The sequence below is a fragment of the Pseudorca crassidens genome, chromosome 13 (genome assembly GCF_039906515.1).
Source record: "Pseudorca crassidens isolate mPseCra1 chromosome 13, mPseCra1.hap1, whole genome shotgun sequence".
Lineage (NCBI taxonomy): Eukaryota > Metazoa > Chordata > Mammalia > Artiodactyla > Delphinidae > Pseudorca > Pseudorca crassidens.
This window is the reverse complement of record NC_090308.1, coordinates 81,895,006-81,918,612: the sequence shown is the minus strand read 5'-3', so window position 1 is coordinate 81,918,612 and position 23,607 is coordinate 81,895,006. Positions and strand designations below refer to the sequence as shown.

Below are 23,607 nucleotides of genomic sequence, written 5' to 3'. Positions count from 1 at the left end.
ACACTGAGAAACAATCTAAATGCAACTACTCTCTAACAACCTCTGATGTCAAATAAATTTTCTTTAATTCTGGCTTATTAATGCTGTAGTTTTGTTTTCAATCATTTTCTTCTCAATGGACAAAAAAGGAACAGCTGGTTACTATTGTCAACTTTGTTTGGGATTTAAGTATGCAATGCTTGAATATCTTTTTTTTTTTGTCTGGATATAGAACTCCCACTGCTTTCAAAGAATGATAGAATTTACAATAACGAAGCTTTAGAGCTCACCTAGTCCCAGTATATAACCTGATGAATTAATACCAGTTAAAATATTAGTAATTGTCATCTAGCATTTCTTTTGTATTCCTCATGGGTAATTGCCTGATGTGTCCTTTGCTCAATTACCAGTTGGTATATTATTCTTTTTCTTATGAATGATAAAAGCTCTGTGTATTAATGATGTTAAGCATTAAGCCACCATATGATGCTTTTTTTTCCCCATTTTGTCACTTGCCCTTTGGTTTAGTTTATATTTTTGCCTTATAAGTTTATAATTAGTGTTTTGTCAAATGTATTATTTTTTATGAATTTCTTTTTTTTTGTTTCTATACTTAGAGACACCTTACTCACCATGAGTTCTAAGCTATGTTTCACTTATATTTTCTTCTGCTCCTTTAACATTTTTATTTTTAAGTGGGCTATCTAACCCGTCCAGAATTCACTTTAATGCAAGATTGCACTTACTCCTAATAAAGTCCATGGTGTTTATATAGCATATTGTTTCCGTCTAACATTTCATATCATGAATATGAAATGAAATGTTCATAATATATATCAGTGGTTCTCAGCTGAAGACAATTTTGCCTTCTATGGGAAATTTGGCAATATCTGGAGATATTTTAATATCTGGAGATATTTTATTTGTTAAGACTGAAGGTAGGTAGGGTGCAGGAGAGGCTACCTACTGGCCTTTAGTGAATAGAGGCCAGGATGTTGCTAAACATCCTATAATGTACAGGAGAGCCCTCGCAAGGAAGAATTGTCAATGATGCCAAGAGTAAGAGATCTTGATAGGAGAGAGGAGAGAGAGAGAGAGAGAGAGAGAGAGGGAGAGAGAGAGAGAGAGAGAGAGAGAGAGATCGATTGGGAGGTCCTCTGCCAGTTACAAGCTCATCAGTAGTGATAGTACCTGGCTGATATTTGTTTCCTACCCTGAGGGGCATTGTCAGAGACTTTGCCTCGTGATTTGCAGAAAACCAGATTTCTGCATTGTATTTTTGCTTATCCCCAGTCTGTTTTAAAAACAAATGAGCTTAATAGTTTTAGAGCACAGATTGTGGAGCCATAGTGCCTGGGTTGAATCAGGATCCTGCCCCTTTTAAGTTGTGTGACATTGGGCAAGTTACTTAACCTCTCTGTCTTCAGTTCCCTTACCTGTAAAATGAGGGTAATAATCGTATCTTTACCCCAGATTGTCATAGAATTGCAGGATGCTTAAAGCAGTGCTTGGCACATAGTAAACATTATAGAAGGGTTGGTGACGGTGATAATAATAAAGTAAATGACTTTTTTTTAATGAACCTTATTTGATCACCATGGCCCCTACTTCTTATATTAAAAGTAATACTTTTTAAAATTGATTGCATTTTTGCCACTGATCAATTTGAAGCAGCTTGTTTCTTCTTTAGCCATCTGCCGCATTTCTTGTGCCCTTGCCATGCCGCATAAACCCCATCAGACTATCAGCTCTGTTCTCTATATTATTGTTGTTATTATTGAACTTTTATAACTGACAAGTTGCAGGTTTCCTTGTAGACACATGTCTCTTTAATATTTAGAGTTGCTTATGCTTTCTGTCTATGAGAACCATTAATTTTGAATAAAGACTGTATTCATTTTTAGTTACATTCTGAAAGTCAATGATGCTATCTATGGAATTATATTTGTCTTCTTGTGTCAAAGAATTCAGTTTATTCTATTAACTTGTGCGGAATACATTTTATATCGATATCTAGACACTGTGTTGTTTTGGATCCCCTTACTAGATATTTTCTTCTGGGTATTTCTGAACCTCTTGATTTCTATTTTGCTTTCTGTCATATATGCCACTCTCTGGATTAGTACAGTCCAGTGGAATTTTCTGTGGTGATGTAAATATTCTATCCTGCGCAGTCCAATATAGTCGGCACTACTGAGCACTTGAAATGTGGCTAGGGAAACTGAAAAACTGAATTTTAAATTTCACTAAATAGCCATGTGTGGCCAGCGGCTACGAGCCTGGAGAGCCCAGCTCTGCAGCATCTCCTTACCCTCCATTTCCAGTTTAACATCTTCAGTTTCATTATTTCTTGAATGTATTTCACTGAATATGTTTGTGTGGCCTTTTGTTCATCCTATATATTATATGTATTTCTTGTATTGCAAGTAATCAAATTATTTTTACTTCATTTCCTGTGTTTTCAATATGGTAATAACACATAGTCTTAGATGATTGCGTAGGGGTAGAAAACTTTTCCCTTCTTCCCTTCTAGGTTCTCTGACGGGTCTAATAATTAAATTGACATATGATAGACTAACAGGAGAAAAAGAAAGTTTTAGTACCAAAGCCCCATAAAAATATGACACCCAAAGGCAGTCAGGCAGTTGAGGCTTATCCACCATCAGACCTAAGGAGTGGGACGGGCCAGGCTTGCAAGGGGAGGAAGACAACTCGCCGAAGGATGAGAAGGGCATATGTGTGGTAAGCAGATGTTTGCCTGTCATGTAGACAATTCTTTAGATACAAAGTTATCCCTGGTAATAGTTCTGTTTCTGGGCCAAGCCCCCTATTAAATTCTTTTAGGCAATTAAGGGAGAGGGAAAAAAGCTGTTCCGGAGTCTTATGGGGCTTAATTGCCTTTAGCTCAATGCAGTCCACATGCCAAAGTGGCACATTTTGGGGTGGTTTGTGCTGCTGGCACTTAATTGGGACTGTACATGTGTATTTCTACTTGTAAAATATTTAAAATATTATCTCTTAAAATCAGGTGCTTGCTTTTCTTTTTCTTTTTTTTTATTGAAGTATAATTTATTTATAATATTATGTTAGTTTCAGGTGTACAGCATAGTGATTCAATATTTTTATAGATTATGCTCCATTTAAAGTTATTACAAAATAATGGCTATATATCCCTGTGCTGTATATCTTTGTAGTTAATTTGTTCTATACATAGTAGTTGGTGCCTCTTAATCCCATAGCCCTATGGTGCCCTTACTTCCTCTCCCTCTCCACTGATAACCATTAGTTTGTTTTCTAGTTCTGTTTTGTTATATTCATTCGTTTTATTTTTTTTAGATTCCACATATAGGTGATAACATAGAGTATTTGTCTTTCATCTGACTTATTTAACTAAATATAATGCCCTCCAGACCTCTCCATATTGCTGCAAGTGGCAAAATGTTCTTTTTTATGGCTGAGTAGTATTCCAGTGTGTGTGTGTGTGTGTGTGTGTACACCACATCTTCTATATATGTTCATCTGTTCATGGACACTTAGGTTGCTTCCATATCTCGGCTATTACAAATAATGCTGTGAACATTGGGGTGTATGCATCTTTTCAAATTAGTGTTTTTGTTTTTTTAGATATATGCCCAGGAGTGGAATTGCTGGCTCATATGGTAGTTCTATTTTTAGTTTTTTGAGGAACCTCCATACAGTCACTGTTTTTCACAATGACTGCACCAATTTACATTCCCACCTACAGTGTACAAGGGCTCCCTTTTCTCCACATCTTTGCCAACATTTATTATTTGTGGTCTTTCAGATGATAGCTCTTCTTACAGGTGTGAGGTGATATCTCATTGTAGTTTTGATTTGCATTTTTCTAACATCTTTTCATTGAAAGATGAACATCTTTTCATTGCCTGTCAGCCATCTGTATGTCTTCTTTGGAAAAATGTCTATTCAGGTCTTCTGTCCATTTTTTAATTGGGTTGTTTTTTTATTTGATATTGAGTTATATGAACTGTTTATGTATTTTGGATGTTAACTCCTTATCAGTCATATCATTTGCAAATATTTTCTCCCATTCATTATGTTGTTTTTTTTTTGTTTTTGTTGCTGTGCAAAAGTTTTTAAGTTTAATTAGTTCCAATTAGTTTACCCTTGCTTTTGTTTCCTTTGCCTTAGGAGACAGATCCATACAGATATTGCTATTATTTATGTCAGTGACCTGCCTATGTTTTCTTCTAGGAGTTTTATGGTTTCCAGAGCTACATTTAGGTCTTTAATCCATTTTGAGTTTATTTTTCTATATGGTGTGAGAAAATGTTCTAACTTTATTCTTTTACATATACAATAGCTGTCCAGGTTTCCCAGCATCACTTATTGAAAAGACTGTCTTTTCTCCATTGTATATTCCTGCCTCCTTTGTCATAGATTAATTGACTATCGGTTAGTGGGTTTGTTTCTGGGCTTTTTGTCCTGTTCCATTGATCTGTGTGTCTGTTTTTGTGCCATTGCCATGCTGTTTTGATTACTGTAGCTTTGTAGTATAATCTGAAGTCAGGGAATGTGACATGTGTAGCTTTGTTTTTTTTGGAAGCTTTCTTTGGCAATTTGGGGTCTTTTCTAATTCCATATAAATTTGGGGGTTAGGTGTTCTAGTTCTGTGAAAAATATCCTGGATATTTTGATAGAGATTGCATTGAATCTGTAGATTGTCTTGGGTAGTATGATCATTTTAACAATATTAACTTTACCAATCCATGAACGTGGTATATCTTTCCATCTCTTTGTGTCATCTTCAATTTCTTTCATCAGTGTCTTATAGTTTTCAGAGTACAGGTCTTTTACCTCATTAGTTATATTTATTCCTAGGTATTCTAGTCTTTCTGATACAACTGTAAATGAGATTGTTTCCTTAATTTCTTTTTCTGATAGTTCATTGTTAGTGTATAGAAATGCAACAGCTTTTTGTGTATTAATTTTGTATCCTGAAATTTTACTGAATTCATTGATGAGATCTAGTAGTTTTTTGGTGGTGTCTTTAGGGTTTTCTATGTATAGTATCAGGTCGTGTGCAAACAGTGACAGTTTTACTTCTTCCTTTCCAATTTGGATGATTTTATTTCTTTTTCTGTCTGATTGCTGTGGGTAGGACTTCTGATACTACTTGAATAAAAGTCATGATAGAAGACATCCTTGGCTTTTTCCTTATCTTAGAGGAAATGTTTTCAGCTTTTCACTGTTGAGTATGATTTGAGCTGTGGGCCTATTATATGTGGCCTTCATTATGTTAAGGTATGTTCCCTCTATTCCCACTTTGTGGAGAGTTTTTGTCATAAATGGATGTTGAATTTGAAAAATTTGTTCTGCATCTATTGAGATGATTATATGATTTCTATTCTTCAATTTGTTGATGTGGTGTGTCACACTGATTTGCAAATACTGAACCATCCTTGCATCTGTGATAAATCCCACTTGATCATGATGTATGATCCTTTTGATCTATGGTTGGATTCAGTTTGCTAATATTTTGTTGAGGATTTTTAAATCAGTGATACTGGCCTGTAGTTTTCTTTCTTTTTTGTGATATCTTTATCTGGTGATGCTGGCTTTATAGAATGAGTTTGGAAGCATTCCTTCCTCTACAAGTTTTTGGAATAGTTTGAGAAGGATAGATGTTAACTCTTCTCTAAATGCTTGGTAGCATTCACCTGTGAAGACATTTGGTTCTGGACTTGAGTTTTGTTTTGTTTTGTTACTGATTCAATTTCATTACTGGTAATTGGTCTGTTCATATTTTCTATTTCTTCCAGGTTCAGTCTTGGGAGATTATACATTTCTTGGAATTTGTCCATTTCTTCTAGGTTTTCCATTTTATTGGCATATAGTTGTTCATAGTAATCTTTTATGATCCTATTTATATTTCTGTGGTGTTGGTTGTAACTTCTCCTTTTCCATTTCTGATTTTATTGATTTAGAACCTCCATCTTTTTGGGGTTTTTTTAATGAGTCTGGCCAAAGGTTTATCAATTTTGTTTATCTTTTCAAAGAACCAGCTCTTATTTCATTGATATTTTCTATTATTTTTTAGTGTCTATTTCATTTATTTCTCCTCTGATCTTTATGATTTATTTCCTTCTACTAATTTTGGATTTTGATCATTTTTCTTTTTCCAGTTCCTTTAGTATAAGGTTAGGTTGTTTATTTAAGCTTTTTCTTGTTTCTTGAGGTAGGCTTGTATCACTATAAACTTCCCCATTAGAACTGCTTTTGCTGCATCCCATAGATTTTTGGATTGTTGTGTTTTCATTTTCATTTGTCACCATGTATCTTTTCATTTCTTCTTTGATTTCTTCAGTGATTCATCGGTTGTTTAGTAGCATATTGTTTTGCTTCTACGTGTTTGTGGTTTCTTTGTGTTTTTTTCTTGTAGTTAATTTCTAGTGTCAGACTGTTGTCGTCAGAAAAGATGCTTGATGTAATTTCATTCTTAAAATTATTGTTTTGTGGCCTAGAATGTGATTTATCCTGGAGAATGTTCTATGTACACTTGAAAATAATGTGTATTCCTTTTTTTGGTGAATGGAATGTCCTGTATATATCTGTTTAATTCATCTGATCTAATGTGTCATTTAAGGCCAGTGTTTCCTCATTGTTTTCTGTCTGGGTGATCTGCCCATGGATGTAAGTGGGTGTTAATGTCCCCTACTATTATTGTGTTAGTTACAATTCTCCCTTTCTGTCTGTTAATATTTGTTTTATGTATATAGGTGTTCTTATGTTGAGTTCATATATATTTACAATTGTTATATCTTCTTCTTTGATTGATCCCTTGATCATTAAGTAATGTCCTTCTTTGTCTCTTGTTTATAGCTTTAAAGTCTATTTTGTCTGAAAAATTATTGCCACCCCAGCTTTCCTTTTTGTTAATAGAAGTATAGTTGATTTACAATATTATATTAGTTTCAGGTGTACAACATAGTGATTCAGTGTTTTTACAGATTATATTCTCCTTAAAGTTATTACAAAACAAGAGCTATATTTCCCTGTACTGTACACTATATTCTTGTTGCTTTTCAGTTTTACCCATAGTAGTTTGTATCTCTTAATCCCATACCCTTGTCTTGCCCACTGGCAGGCCGAGCCAGGTCTTGGGGTCTCTAAGTGCAGAGCCCAGGCGTCCCAGAGTGGGCCAATTCCTGGCACAGCTGGCTTTAGGGTCTGGGGTGTCCTGAAGCTTGTTTCAGCCTGCTGGTGAGTGGGGTCAGATCCTGGGGCAGCTGGCTGAGTGGCCCATGGTGTCTCACAGCTGGTGTTGGCCTGCTGGTGAGTGGGGTTGGATCCCAGGGTGTCCTGTAACTGGTGTCTGCCCACTGGTGGGTGAGGCTGGTCCTGAAGCTAGAGCAGGCTGGCTGGTAGGCAGGGCCAGTCCCCAGGTCTCTGGCTGCAGGGCCCTGGGAGTCCCAGGTCTAGTGTCTGCACACTGGTGTGTGGAGCTGGATCTTCAGCCCTCTGGTGGGCAGGGATGTGTCCAGGGACAGCTGTGGGCTCAGGGGGTCTTAAGGCAGCCTGCTTGCTGGTGAGCTTTGCCCCCACCCAGTTAGTTGCTTGTCCTGAGATGTCCCAGCACTAGCACCTACAGGCTGTTGAGCCAGTGTGGGTCTGGGTCCTGGGGCTAATAAGCTAGAAGGAGGATTCCATAGTTGTGCTTCCCAGTGCCAGTGTCAACATGGTAGAATGAGCTCCCCCAAATGGCTGCTGCCGGTGTCTGTGTCCCCAGGGTGAGCTCCACTTGCCTCCTTCTCCTCTGAGAGACTCTTCAAGATCAGCAGGTGGGTCTGACCCAGGGTCCTTTCAAGTTACTGCTTCTGTCCTGGGTCCCAGATCATGTGAGATTTTGTGTGCACCCTTTAAGAGTGGAGTCTCTATTTCCCACAGCCGCCATGGCTCTCCCAACGTGATCCCCACTGTCCTTCAAAGCCAGATGTTCTGGGGCTCGTCTTCCCAGTGCAGGACCACCAGGCTGGGGAGCCCAACGTGGGGCTCAGACCCCTTGCTCCTTGGGAAGAATCTCTGTAATTGTAATTATTCTCCCATTTGTGGGTCACTTACCCAGGGGTATGGGTCTGGGTCTCCACCCCTTCTATCTGTCTTGTTTTGGTTCCTTCTTTATATCTTTAGTTGTAGAAGACCCCTTCTGCTAGTCTTCATTGGTAGGTGCTCTATAAATAGTTGTAACTTTGTTGTACCCAGGAGAGGAGGTGAGCTCATGTTCCTACTCCACCATCTTGGCCCAGGAGGCGCTTGCTTTTCTTTCTTGCAAATAAAAATAATAATGTTTATTGCCTTAAAAAATGAAGAGCAAAGGAATATATAAAGAAGGGAATAAAATCACCCTAGTGGCACAAAGCAGAGAGAGATAACTACTACTACTACTATTACTACTATACACACACAGAGTGATGTGTGATCCACTTGGAACTTGAATGAGTTCTTTCTACACATAATATATTCTTTTATTTTTAAACACTTTACATATTATACAAATAATACATGTTTCTTGTTTAAAAATTGAAAAACAGTGAAGAGTATACTGAAGGAAATAAAATCGTCCATAGTCACAGCATGCATAGATTATTTATTTTTATTTTTCTGATTTGTTTTCTTCCAATAGCATTTCTAAGACCCATAGGTAGATTTATGCACAGGTAGGTAGGTGGATGTTCAGGTAGACAAGCATTTCTTTTTAAGTTTTTGAATTATACTGTAGCTATGCAGGGTGAACCAATAAAAGTATATACCTTTCAGATAGTAATCAGACAAAAATATATGGAGCTATGAGATGTGTCATCAACAATGGCATTAGTGGCCATTTTGAACATTTGTAACTTTACAGTAATAAAAATAGATATTGATTAACATTTATTCACTAAATTTGGTAATCAGATACTTGTATCTTACTTTTTTATATTGTGAGAGCTTTCCTATAGTATAAAATAAAATTCATAAACATGATTTTAATGGTTGCAGCTTATTCCACTGTATCTATATACCATAATTTATCTACCCAGTTCCCCATTATTGGACATTTAGTATGTTTCTCTTTTTACTACTATAAATAGCATTGCACTCTACATCTTACTGCCTAAAACTTTTCATCTCTGATTATTTCCTTAGGATACATTCTTAGCAGCAAAATCACTGGGCCCAATGACATGAGCAGATTTAAGACCCTTGATATACATTGCCAAATTGCCCTCCAGGAAATTCTTTGTTGCTTATAGAAAAAAAAAATAATCCTTGTTCTATTTATACTCTTTAATCATTTTTATGCGACTTTTTTTGAACCTTTAAACTTCTCTTCGGTTTTAGGACTCAGAATTGTTTTTTAATCAATGTTTCTTTCAAGGGATTAGTGAAGTAATCATGTTGTTATAAATAGCCAAACAATGCAAGTCCCTTGTTTTTTCTTAGTAAAGGTTTTCAGTTGTAACATTTTTCATTGTATAAATTGTTTCTTTCTAGGGTGCACAAGGAGAAAAAGGAGATCCAGGTTTGGCCGGAGTTAATGGGCAAGATGTAAGCCTAACTTTTTTTCTAACATTCTGTTAACATTTTGCCGCTGAAATATGCTAACTATCTAATGCTATTGAGACTTGACTATGCTTGGAAGAACTAGCCATAGTCATTGCAAAGTCAAGAATCAAGGTCGTCTTTTACGTGGCTCAGTGGAGCCCCAGTATTTATTTTTTTTTAAAGGCCACTGACTTTATTGATTTAAAAAACTTTACAGAGACAGTGACTGTCCTGCCCAAAAGAGGGCCAAAGAGCATGAAACAGACCAGGTAGGGGGAGCTATGTGGTCCTCGGCCAGCTTCTGGTGCTGAAGAAAAATGAGGACCTTCTTAGGAAATGGCTGAAGGACACATGTGGCACCAGTATTTTTAGTTTCGTAATGACCAGGTAGTTCCCTGGCTTTAGATGCCTTGTACGTGTACTCATCCTTCACAGCCCTTTCTTCCTTGCTATTTCTGGCTTGCATTTCTTCTATCTTCCTTTCTCTTTCTTTTTTCTTCTTGCCTGTATTCTGCTGTGACCTGTGTTCTTACCCAGGTTACTTTTCATCTTACCCCCAATCTCCATCTACTGAGGGGTCTGCAGAGATCGATCTCAGTGATGAGAGGAAAGGGCAGAAGGGAGGGAACCATGTGTATCTGTGTTGCTCCCCCTCCATTGCACCTACTCCCCAACCTCAGGGCTCCTGTCCCTGTCCCAGGGAACATCCTTGAGTCCTCTCCTGCACCCTGCCCCCGACCCCCGCCCAGGACAGCTGTCCCCCCGGAGCTTCACTTGGGTTCTTATGATGGAGTTCGGAGGATAAACCAAATCTGGGCTTTCCTCTAAGTGTAAATTACTCCCCCTTCAGGACATCAGAGGTACCATTTACTGTAGATATACTAACTTTACTAAGGCAGGTATCCACAATGAAAAATTTTTTTCCTCACAGTTTCCCTTATTCATCTGCATAAAAGTGTTTCAGAAAGGTTCTGAAGGACCATACTACTTACTTTCTGGATAAAAGAATAAGGAAGCTAGATCCAGTTCCCTAATGCCCTAGAGGTGCTATGAAATCCACCTGGTCTGCAGTAGATGGTTGCACACAGTGGGAAGGGAGGCTGAACATTGTAGTCCCTGGGGCCTGTGGACAAAGTAAGAGGGATTCTGGGAGCGGGAGAGCAACACCCCAGGAGTTACTCCGGCTTGAGGCTCTAGCCCCCCACAGCTTTACTCTCTTACTTCCTTAGAAGCCCCATTCACATCTTTAATATGATATCCTTCTTGTTTCTGTCTTCTTCAAAGGGATTTTTCTCCACCAGAGACTGGGAGCTGCAGCAATGGTTGGAGCTAAGGGAGTCTCTGCATTTTCTCTGCCTCCTTACAGTACATCAGGATGCTGAATGTCCTGACCATTGGCCCATACACTTAATAGAGCATCTAATTTCCCCCCACCCCCCAACCCTGTCACGGGAGATCCTGGTGTCGTGGGAAGAGATCTCCAGTGAGAAGTCAGAGCCCAGTGTATGTCCCCGTTCTGTCACTAGTTGAGGAAATCACTTCTCAGAGTCTGTAAGGTGATAGCCTTAGAATAGATTCTAAAGTCCCCATCACTGCAATGCCCTGTTATTTAATACAAAGAGATTACTGAGATTAATTAGGATTACAGTCTTGAAAAGCACGATGAAACCTGAAGCATTCATTCAGGTGTTTGGACTTCCAGATGCATGTTAGGCAATGTAGGGAAAACACGATGGGAAAACAGCTGGACCCCAGGCATGGGCAGTGGTCTGTGTGAGCACTTTCCTCCTCTGGCTGGGTGCATGGGGTGATGTGGTTCGTGTTGTGTTTAAAGGAAGATTCCTTTCACAGCGTGTTCTACAAAATGCATAGAGTTGAGGCCTTTGCCTGTGCTTTTGTTCTTTCTATCATATCCTTTATGAGAGCAAAGACCATTTCTTGGAGCCGCTAGTACTTAGTAGATGTTTGGAGTAAGTTCTCAATAATTAGTTGCTAAATTTTCACGTTAAAACTTGAGAGATTATTATAATAGTCTAAAATATAAGTAATTAGAACCTAAACTAGGAAAACAGAGGTGAAAGGGAGTGCACAGTGATATTGCAGAGGTAAAATACATGCAACTTGGTGCTTGATTCCAGCGAAAACTCAAAAATAGCCCAAGGTTTTGACCATTCATTACAGGAAGGATATTATCTCATGATAAATGTCAGAGTGTTGAGAGAGATTAACTACAGCTTTGCAAAAGATGACCAAGCTGCATGTATGCTGCTCCCCGAGATACAGGAGCAAAACAGGGATTTTTATTTTATTTTATTTTATTGGCCGCGCCTCGTGGCATGCGGGATCCTAGTTCCCCAACCAGGGATCGACCCCGTGCTCCCTGCAGTGGAAGCATGGATTCTCAACCACTGGACCACCAGGGAATTCCCAAAACAAGGATTTTTAGAAGTTAATTAAGATAGTGTTAGAACTGAAATAGAGAAAGGATTTATCCAAACACTCGAGTAAAACTGGAAGGAGATTTGAGGGGTTGGAGCCTGAAATATAGTCACATTAACTTAGAGATTTGGAAACTTTTCTTATGTTGTCTGAAGGTAAGGTGATTTGGCTTTTTAGAATTAATCAGTTTGTACACACATAGATATGAGTGCCTTCTACTTGCCCAGATCTAAAGACCGTCTTGCTGAGAGAGCCCCCAGCCTAGTGGGTAGTGTGACCTTTCCTCTTTGACAAGGGTCTGGGAAGAGTCCTTCACACACACACACACACACACACACACACACACGGGTGTGTTATTCCTTTAGCACCATCACTGTCTCATATAGCTCATTAGGTACATTATAAAGCGTGACAAAGCACATTAAGTTTTCTCACTTGGTTACTTAATTAATATTCCTTCCCTTAATTTTGCCAAAGGTATTCAGAGGTCATGACTAAGGAGAAATAAGAAAAAGTAATGAAAGTTCTCTTTTTACCCCTCTACTCTTACTAGGGGTAAAGAATCACGTGCTCTGTTATTTATTCCATCGGTGATGGTTTTAATATTGTGCCATAGTCCAAAAAACTGTTTTCATGAGGAATTTGAAATTCAGTCTTTACCCCAGCTTTACAGGGTAGACGGTGCAAGGGGTGATAGCATCCCTATTTTTAGAGGCAAGAAATAAGAGCTTAAGAAATTAAGAAATTTTCTTTTAGAAAATGGTAAAATCAGCCTTTATCCCTTGTTTGACCGAAAAGTCTCTTAATCTTCCCACTAAGTCATGCCACATTTCTCATTGTCTATTTTTCAATGGTAAAATAAACTTACTCCACGAACCAAAATCATTCAGCATTTATGACAGTTTGCTCTGCCTTTTGGTAAGAGCAGGTACACATTCTTAGGGAATGAAGGGCATTATAATAGCTGTCTCAGCTTGCATTGAAGTCAAGCCATGATGGACATTTTAACTTCAGGAACATTCTATTGGAATGCAGAGTGAATAACCTCAGTGGGCCAGGTCATGGCAGCTACTTTCCAAGTCAGAGAAAATTGGAAGAATTTAATATTCCTGTGAAACAGATTCAAAGCCTTTTCATAGTCTTTATTCTTATATATTAAATATATCTTGATATAAATGTATCTTCTAATAATTTCATCTGTGCCAGCTTTCCCGCAAAGTGGACAAGCTCACTTCAGAAAATGTAAACCTCCTTTAAAGGGAAGTATGCCAGTTCAGCTTTCTTAATGGGACATTCTTGGCATTTTGGTCATGATGGTTCTTTGCCACGTGGGACTATCTTGCAAGAGCAGAATGCATAGTGTCCTTGAGGCTCACCAACTAATCACCAGTAGCAGCTCTTAGTCATTAGGACAAAAAAAAAAAATGTTCTGATATCTTTCTAAATGCATCCGTGTGTGTGTGTGTGTCTGTGTGTGTGTGTGTGTGTGTGTGTGTGTAAACTTTGATTGATCTTCAAGGTACTGGGGTATTGGACTAAAGGTATTGGACTATACATGCTCATATTTCCCTTATAGTTTAAATAATGCATACCAAATATATATTGAACTTGTCAAAACTTTGAGTTACTAGAATTTAGCCTTCAAAATATAAGACCTCAGCTTCACATATTCTAGTTTATAATTAAGTGATTTTGACTGTGACCTACTATGAGATGCATTCAACAGTGGCACCTTAAAACAGACTTGAGGGGGAATCTTAGAAAGTTGTTAAAATGATCTTCGAAGCCAGACTACCTGGGCTCAAATCCCAGCTCTACCACTGCCCAACTGGCATACTAATTAGTACATTATTTATTGTCTCTGTGCCTGTTTCTTCATCTGCACAATAGGATGATAATATTAATAGCACTAACTCATAGTCTTTTTTTTTTTAATTAAAGGGGTCATCATACATAAAGCATTTAGGTCAGTGCCTTGCATACAGTAAGAGCTATATAAACATTTGCTATTATTCGAAACTTAAATAAAGCACATTTTCTCTAATATAGAGATAGGTAGATAGATCTTCTAATTTATTTTTTGTGGGGTTGTGTAATCTTGGAAAAGTAGATTTCAATTATTTAGTTTAGTCTTCTCCTTTGCATCTTTGTTATTGTTTTTCAAACAACTCATCAGAATTACAGCATCTGATGTTTCTAAAATGGTCACGTTAATCTCCTTACACCAATGCAATCTGTATACTGAATACAAAAATACTGGAATCACAAAGCTGCGATATCGGCTGGTGACAGCTGGTGCCATTGCTAGGGAACAAGATGCAGTGGGTGGAAGATGGGGAAAATAATGAATAGATGGGTTAAAAATTTTAACAAATAACATTACCTTGTATCAAATGATGTTTAAAGATGCTGCATACCACCAGTAAGTAGGTCCTCCAATAAAAATTAATTCATGGTCTACCTGCTTTTATAATTTTAGTTTTGATACTGTCCTTCAGCTTTCAGCTTGCATTTTTAAAAATTTTTATTGAGATATAGTTGATTTACAATGTTGTGATAATTACTGCTATACAACAAATTGATTCAGTTATACATATATATACACACAATCTTTTTTATATATATTCTTTTCCATATGGTTTATCATAGGATATTGAATATAGTTCCCTGTGCTATACAGTAGGACCTTGTCTTTTATCCATTCTATATATAAAAGCTTACGTCTGCTAACCCCAACCTCCCATTCCCTCCCTCCCCCAAACCCCTCCCCATTGACAACCACCAGTCTGTTCTCTGTGTCCGTGATTCTGTTTCATAAATAGGTTCATTTGCATCATATTTTAGATTCCACATAGGACCACTATCATATGATGTTTGTCTTTTTCTGGTTTACTTCACCTAGTGTGATAGTCTCTAGGTCCATCCATGTAGCTGCAGATGGCATTATTTCATTCTTTTTTATGGCTGAGTAATATTCCACTGTATACGTGTACCACATCTTCTTTATCCATTCCTCTGTCGATGGACATTTAGGTTGTTTCCATGAAGACAGCTATTATTTATACCTATTGTATAGGGAAGCTTAAATAATGCACCCATGATAATGCATGAGTCCTTTCCTGACTGTCCTGAACTCCACGTGTCTGAAGTCCTGAGCACCTCCAGGAGAATGAGGCGTCTCCGAGACCTGCTCCCGTCATGCCTGCTGTGCACATGTCTATCATAGTCCTCACTGCTCACGTCCACCGGCAGCTGGTGGCTTTATTACCCCACCTCCTCCCCGAGCAGTTGATTAAACCAGGGATAGTTATCTGACACATCAGCAAGTAAGTCCCTCCTCCAGAAGGTGCAGTTAGGGTTAGTTTGTCAGGCAGGAATGTTAAAGTTTTTAATGTATTATTTTATGCTTCAAATAATATTTTCGTGGCATGTCACATATATGATGATTATGAATTATAGAAGTAACTGGAACACTGATCTACCCAGAGCTCAACCTAATGCCATGCCCACTGTAGAGTTAACCATTTTCCCAAATGTTGTGTTTCACGTTCCCTGCCATTATTAAAAACAATGACTTCCAATTATTGAGCCTGAACCATGAAGGGCAGGGCAGAGTAGAAGAACATGAGTAGAAGAACATGCTCTCACTCCCTCTTGAGAGAACACCAGAATCACAACTAACTGCTGAACAGTCATTGACAGGAAGACACTGGAACTCACCAAAAAAGATACCCCACATCCAAAGACAAAGGAGAAGCCACAGTGAGACGGTAGGAGGGTCACAATCACAGTAAAATCAAATCCCATAACTGCTGGGTGGGTGACTCACAGACTGGAAAACACTTATACCACAGAAGTCCACCCACTGGAGTGAAGGTTCTGAGCCCCACGTCAGGCTTCCCAACCTGGGGTTCCAGCAACGGGAGGAGGAATTCCTAGAGAATCAGACTTTGAAGGACAGTGGGATTTGATTGCAGGACTCTGACAGGACTGGGGGAAACAGAGACTCCACTCTTGGAGGGCACACACAAAGTAGTCTGTACATCAGGACCCAGGGGAAGAAGCAGTGACCCCATAGGAGACTGAACCAGACCTACCTGCTAGTGTTGGAGGGTCTCCTGCAGAGGCAGTGGGTGGCTGTGTCTCACCATGGGGACAAGGACACTGGCAGCAGAAGTTCTGAGAAGTACTCCTTAGCATGAGCCCTCCCAGAGTCCGCCATTAGGCCCACCAAAGAGCCCAGGTAGGCTCCAGTGTTGGGTCACCTCAGGCGAAACAACAAACAAGGGGGGAACCCAGCCCCACGCATCAGCAGTCAAGAGGATTAAAGTTTTACTGAGTGCTACCCACCAGAGAAAAAGCCAGCTCTACCCACCACCAGTCCCTCCCATCAGGAAACTTGCAGAAGCCTCTTAAAGAATCTCATACACCAGAGGGAAGACAGTAGAAGCAAGAAGAACAATAATCCTGCAGCCAGTGGAACAAAAACCACATTCACAGAAAGATAGACAAGATGAAAAGGCAGAGGGCTATGTACCAGATGAAGGAACAAGATAAAACCCCAGAAAAACAACTAAATGAAGTGAAGATAGGGAATCTTCCAGAAAAAGAATTCAGAATAATGATAGTGAAGATGATCAAGGACTTCGGAAAAAGAACAGAGGCAAAGATCGAGAAGATGCGAGAAATGTTTAACAAAGACCTAGAAGAATTAAAGAACAAACAAACAGAGATGAACAATACAATAACTGAAAGGAAAACTACACTAGAAGGAATCAATAGCAGAATGACTGAGGCAGAAGAACGGATAAGTGACCTGGAAGACAGAATGGTGGAATTCACTGCTGTTGAACAGAATAAAGAAAAAAGAATGAAAAGAAATGAAGACAGCCTAAGAGACTTCTGGGATAACATTAAACGCAACAACATTTGCATTATAGGGGTCCCAGAAGGAGAAGAGAGAGAGAAAGGACCTGAGAAAATATTTGAAGAGGTTATAGTCGAAAACTTCCCTAACATGGGAAAGGAAATAGCCACCGAAGTCCAGGAAGCATAGAGAGTCCCATACACAATAAACCCAAGGAGAAACATGCCGAGACACATAGTAGTCAAATTGGCAAAAATTAAAGACAAAGAATTATTGAAAGCAGCAAGGGAAAAATGACAAATAACATACAAGGGAACTCCCATAAGGGTAACAGCTGATTTCTCAGCAGAAACTCTACAAGCCAGAAGGGAGTAGCACGATATACTTAAAGTGATGAAACGGAAAACCTACAACCAAGATTACTCTACCCAGCAAGGATCCCATTCAGATTCAATGGAGAAATCAAAAGCTTTACAGACAAGCAAAAGCAAAGAGATTTCAGCACCACAAAACCAGCTCTACAACAAATGCTAAAGGAACTTCTCTAAGTAGAAAAAACAAGAGAAGAAAAGGACCTACAAAAACAAACCCAAAACAATTAAGAAAATGGTCATAGGAACATACATATCGATAATAACCTTAAACATGAATGTATTAAATGCTCCAACCAAAAGACACAGGCTTGCTGAATGGATACAAAAACAAGACCCATATATATGCTGTCTACAAGAGACCCACTTCAGACCTAGGGCCACATACAGACTGAAAGTGAGGGGATGGAAAAAGATACTCCATGCAAATGGAAATCAAAAGAAAGCTGGAGTAGCGATACCCATATCAGATAATATAGACTTTAAAATAAAGAATGTTACAAGAGACAAGGTAGGACACTATATAATGATCAAGGGATCAATCCAAGAAGAAGATATAACAATTATAAATATATATGCACACAACATCAGAGCACCTCAATACATAAGGCAACTGCTAACAGCCCTAAAAGAGGAAATCGACAGTAACACAATAATAGTGGGGGACTTTAACACCTCACTTGCACCAATGGTCAGATCATCCAAAATGAAAATAAATAAGGAATCACAAGCTTTAAATGACATAATAGACCAGATAGATTTAATTGACATTTATATGACATTCCATCCAAAACAGCAGATTACACTTTCTACTCAAGTGCGCATGGAACATTCTCCAGGATAGATCACATCTTGGGTCACAAGTCAAGCCTCAGTAAATTTAAAAAAATTGAAATCATATCAAGCATCTTTTCCAACCACAACACCATGAGATTAGAAATCAGTTACAGGGAAAAAAACGTAAAAAACACAAACACATGGAGGCTAAACAATACATTACTAAATAACTAAGAGATCACTGAAGAAATCAAAGAGGAAATGAAAAAATACATAGGGACAAATGACAATGAAAACACGACGATCCAAAACCTATGGGATGCAGCAAAAGCAGTTCTAAGAGGGAAGTTTATAGCTATACAAGCTTACCTCAAGAAACAAGAAAAATCTCAAATAAACAATCTAACCTTACACCTAAAGGAACTAGAGAAAGTAGAGCAAACAAAACCCAAAGTTAGCAGAAGGAAAGAAATCATAAAGATCCGAGCAGAAATAAATGAAATAGAAACAAAGAAGACAATAGCAAAGATCAATAAAACTAAAAGCTGGTTCTATGAGAAGATAATATTGATAAACCATTAGCCAGACTCATCAAGAAAAAAAGGAAGACTCAAATCAAAAGAATTAGAAAGGCAAAAGGAAAAGTAACAACAGACACCAAAGAAATGCAAAGCATCCTAAGAGACTACTACAAGCAATTCTATGCCAAAAAAATGGACAACTGGAAGAAATGGACAAATTCTTAGAAAGGTATAACCTTCCAAGACTGAATCAGGAAGAAATAGAAAATATGAACAGACCAATCACAAGTAATGAAATTGAAACTGTGATTAAATATCTTCCAACAAACAAAAATCCAGGACCAGATGGCATAAAGGTGTATTCTGTCAAACATTTAGAGAAGAGCTAACACCCATGCTTCTCAAACTCTTCCAAAAAATTGTGGAGGAAGGAACACTCCCTAACTGATTCTATGAGGCCACCATCAATCACCCTGATACCAAAACCAGACAAAGATACTACAAAAAAAGAAAATTACAGACCAATATCACTCATGAATATAGATGCAAAAATCCTCAAAAAATACTAGCAAACAGAATCCAAGAGCACATTAAAAGGATCATACACCATGATCAAGTGGGAATTATCCCAGGGATGCAAGGATTCTTCAATATATGCAAATCAATCAATTTGATACACCATGTTAACAAATTGAAGGAGAAAAACCATATGATCATCTCAATAGATGCAGAAAAAGCTTTTGACAAAATTCAACACCCATTTATGATAAAAACTCTCCAGAAAGTGGGCATAGAGGGAACCTACCTCAATGTAATAAAGGCCATGTACGACAAACCTACAGCAACATTATTATCAATGGTGAAAACCTGAAAGCATTTCCTCTAAGATTAGGAACAATACAAGGATGTCACTCTCACCACTATTATTCAACATAGTTTTGGAAGTCCTAGCCGTGGCAATCAGAGAAGAAAACGAAATAAAAGGACTACAAATTGGAAAAGAAGAAGTAAAACTGTCACTGCTTGCAGTTGACATGATACTCTACATAGAGAATCCTAATGATGCCACCTAGAAAACTACTAGAAAACTAGTAGTTTCTAGTAGAAAACTACTGGAGCTAATCAATGAATTTGGTAAAGTTGCAGGATACAAAATTAATGCACAGAAATCTCTTGCATTCCTATATACCGATGATGAAAAATCTGAATGAGAAATTAAGGAAACACTCCCATTTACCATTGCAATAAAAAGAATAAAATACCTAAGAATAAACCTACCTAGGGAGACAAAAGGCCTGTATGCAGAAAACTATAAGACACTAATGAAAGAAATTAAAGATGATACCAACGGGTGGAGAGATATACAATATTCTTCGATTGGAAGAAGTAATATTGTGAAAATGACTATACTACCCAAAGCAATCTACAGATTCAATGCAATCCCTGTCAAATTACCAACAGCATTTTTTACAGAACTGCAACAAAAAATCTTAAAATTTGTATGGAGACACAAAGGACCCCAAACAGCCAAAGCAGTCCCGAGGGAGAAAAGCGGAGCTGGAGGAATCAGAATCCCTGACTTCAGACTATACTACAAAGCTACAGTAATCAAGACAGTATGGTACTGGCACAAAAACAGAAATATAGATTAATGGAACAAGATAGAAAACCCAGAGATAAACCCACATACCTATGGTCAGCTAATGTATGACAAAGGAGGCAAGGATATACAATGGAGAAAAGACAGTCTTTTCAATAAGTGGTGCTGGGAAAACTGGACAGCTACATGTAAAACAATTAAATTAGAACACTCCCTAACACCATACACAAAAATAAACTCAAAATGGATTAGAGACCTAAATCTAAGACCGGACACTATAAAACACTTAGAGGAAACATAGGAAGAACACTGTTTGACATAAATCACAGTAAGATCTTTTTGGATCCACCTCCTAGAGAAATGGAAATAAAAACAAAAATAAACAAATGGGACCTAATGCAACTTCCAAGCTTTTGCACAGCAAAGGAAACCATAAACAAGATGAAAAGACAACCCTCAGAATGCGAGAAAATATTTGCAGACAAATCAACGGACAAAGAATTAATCTCCAAAATATTTAAACAACTCATGCAGCTCAATATTAAAAAAACAAACAACCCAATCCAAAAATGGGCAGAAGACCTAAATAGACATTTCTCCAAAGAAGACAGACAGATGGCCAAGAAGCACATGAAAAGCTGCTCAACATCACTAATTATTAGAGAAATGCGAATCAAAACTACAATGAGGTATCACCTCACACCAGTTAGAATGGGCATCATTAGAAAATCTACAAACAGAAAATGCTGAAGAGGGTGTGGAGCAAAGGGAACCCTCTTGCACTGTTGGTGGGAATGTAAATTGATACAGCCACTATGGAGAACTGTATGGAGGTTCGTTATAAAACTGAAAATAAAATTATCATGTGATCCAGCAATCCCTCTCCTGGGCACATACCCAGAGAAAACCATAATTCAAAAAGACACATGCACCCCAATGTTCACTGCAGCACTGTTTACAATAGCCAGGTCATGGAAGCAACCTAAATGCCCATCGACAGATGAATGGATAAAGAAGATGTGGTACATATATACAATGGAATATTATTCAGCCATAAAAGTAACGAAATTGGGTCATTTGTTGAGACGTGGATGGATCTAGAGACTGTCATATAGAGTGAAGTAAGTCAGAAAGAGAAAAACAAATATTGTATATTAACGCATATATGTGAAACCTAGAAAAGTGGTACAGATGAACTGGTTTGTAGGGAAGAAATAGAGACACAAATGTAGAGAATAAATGTATGGACACCAAGGGGGGAAGTGCGGGGGGCGCTGGTGGTGGGATGAATTGGGAGATTGGGATTGACAAGTATACACTAATGTGTATGAAATGGATGACTAATAGATACCTTCTGTATAAAAAATCAAATTCAAAAAATAAATAAGTAAATAAATAAAACAATGACTTCCTACTTATCTCTTCGTAGGAGTACTGGGTTCAGTCTTGCATGTGTGTAGATGTTCCATAATATTGGTTGCATAAATAGAAAGTTGATGTCTTTCTCCACCATTTCTTTCTTCATGTTTGTTTTTTCTCGGGATGATGTTCTACCAGCAAGAAGAGAGAATACCTCTTTTTAGTAAATTTCTCAGCAGTAAATGGCACTCTGACCGTTGTTAAAATGGTAAAGAAGGCTTTTTGTTTTTAATATCTTTATTGCAGTATAATTGCTTTACAATGGTGTGTTAGTTTCTGCTTTATAACAAAGTGAATCAGCTATACATATACATATATCCCCATATCTCCTCCCTCTTGCATCTCCCTCCCTCCCACCCTTCCTATCCCACCCCTCTAAGTGTTCACAAAGCACAGAGCTGATCTCCCTGTGCTATGTGGCTGCTTCCCACTAGCTATCTATTCTACATTTGGTGGTGTATATATGTCCATGCCACTCTCTCATTTCGGTCCCAGCTTACCCTTCCCCCTACCCATGTCCTCAAGTCCATTCTCTACGTCTGCGTCTTTATTCCTGTCATGCCCCTACGTTCTTCAGAATCTTTTTTTTTTTTTTAGATTCCATATATATGTGTTAGCATATACAGAATTTGTTTTTCTCTTTCTGACTTACTTCACTCTGTATGACAGACTCTAGGTCCATCCACATCACTACAAATAACTCAGTTTCATTTCTTTTTATGGCTGAGTAATATTCCATTGTGTATATGTGCCACATCTTCTTTATCCATTCATCTGTTGATGGACACTTAGGTTGCTTCCATGTCCTGGCTATTGTCAATAGAGCTGCAATGAACATTGTGGTACATGACTCTTTCTGAATTATGGTTTTCTCAGGGTATATGCCCAGGAGTGGGATTGCTGGATCATATGGTAACTCTATTTTTAGTTTAGTTTTTTTTTTTTTTTTTTTTTGCGGTACGTGGGCCTCTCCCTGCTGTGGGCTCTCCCGCCGCGGAGCACAGGCTCCGGACGCGTAGGCTCAGCGGCCATGGCTCATGGGCCCAGCCACTCTTCGGCATGTGGGATCCTTCCGGAACGGGGCACGAACCCGTGTCCCCTGCATCGGCAGGCGGACTCTCAACCACTGTGCCACCAGGGAAGCCCTATTTTTACTTTTTTAAGGAACCTCCATACTGTTCTCCATAATGGCTCTATCAATTTACATTCCCACCAACAGTGTAAGAGTGTTCCCTCTTCTCCACACCCTCTGCAGCATTTATTGTTTGTAGATTTTTTGATTATGGCCATTCTGACTGGTATGAGGTGATACCTCATTGTAGTTTTGATTTGCATTTTTCTAATAATTAGTGATGTTGATCATCCTTTCATGTGTTTGTTGGCAATCTGTATATCTTCTTTGGAGAAATGTCTGTTTAGGTCTTCTGCCCACTTTGGGATTGGGTTGTTTGTTTTTTTGATATTGAGCTGCATGAGCTGCTTGTACATTTTGGAGATTAATTCTTTGTCAGTTGCTTCATTTGCAAATACTTTCTCCTGTTCTGAGGGTTTTTTAAAATGGTAAAGAAAGCTTCTAATTGAAGATTATCACAATATGAGTATTGCAATAGGGAAGAGAGATTGGGCTCAACTCTGAATACAAGGATGAGTGGGGATTTATGGCCAAGGAATAGAGAGATGTGGTCAGTGAGTGGAATAGCCAGTCACTTAAGCCAAGTACACATCAGCCTTGGTCCCTCCCTTTCCCTGGCCCTACCTCCAGCGCTTCTGCAAGTCCATCCTCAGCCATCTTGCTCTCTTGTTTGCAAAGCTGCAAGACCCCCTTTTCTGCTTCTGCTTTTGCTGTGTACAATCTACTTTCATGTTGTAGCCAAAACTATCTTTTTTTGGAAACACAGTCAAATCATGCCATTTCTAGGCTAAAACCCTAAGTGGCTTCCCCTTGCACTTAGAACAAAACCCATGCTTCTCTCCAGGGCCTGCAGTTCTCTATGTGCTGTGACCCTTGACTAACCTTGATTTCATCTCCTGCTCTTTACCTCCTTACCAGCTCATGACACTCCTTCCACC

The 23,607-nt window shown here is 38.5% G+C and overlaps 1 protein-coding gene across 1 annotated transcript in view; it reads left to right on the top strand.

Moving 5' to 3' along the window:
• Window positions 1-23,607, top strand: part of COL19A1 (collagen type XIX alpha 1 chain) — a 352,057-nt gene that overhangs the window by 130,789 nt on the left and 197,661 nt on the right. The window contains exon 12 of the mRNA XM_067702906.1: window positions 9,493-9,546. Coding sequence (XP_067559007.1) covers window positions 9,493-9,546 — 54 coding nt within the window. The remainder of the gene's footprint in view (window positions 1-9,492; window positions 9,547-23,607) is intronic.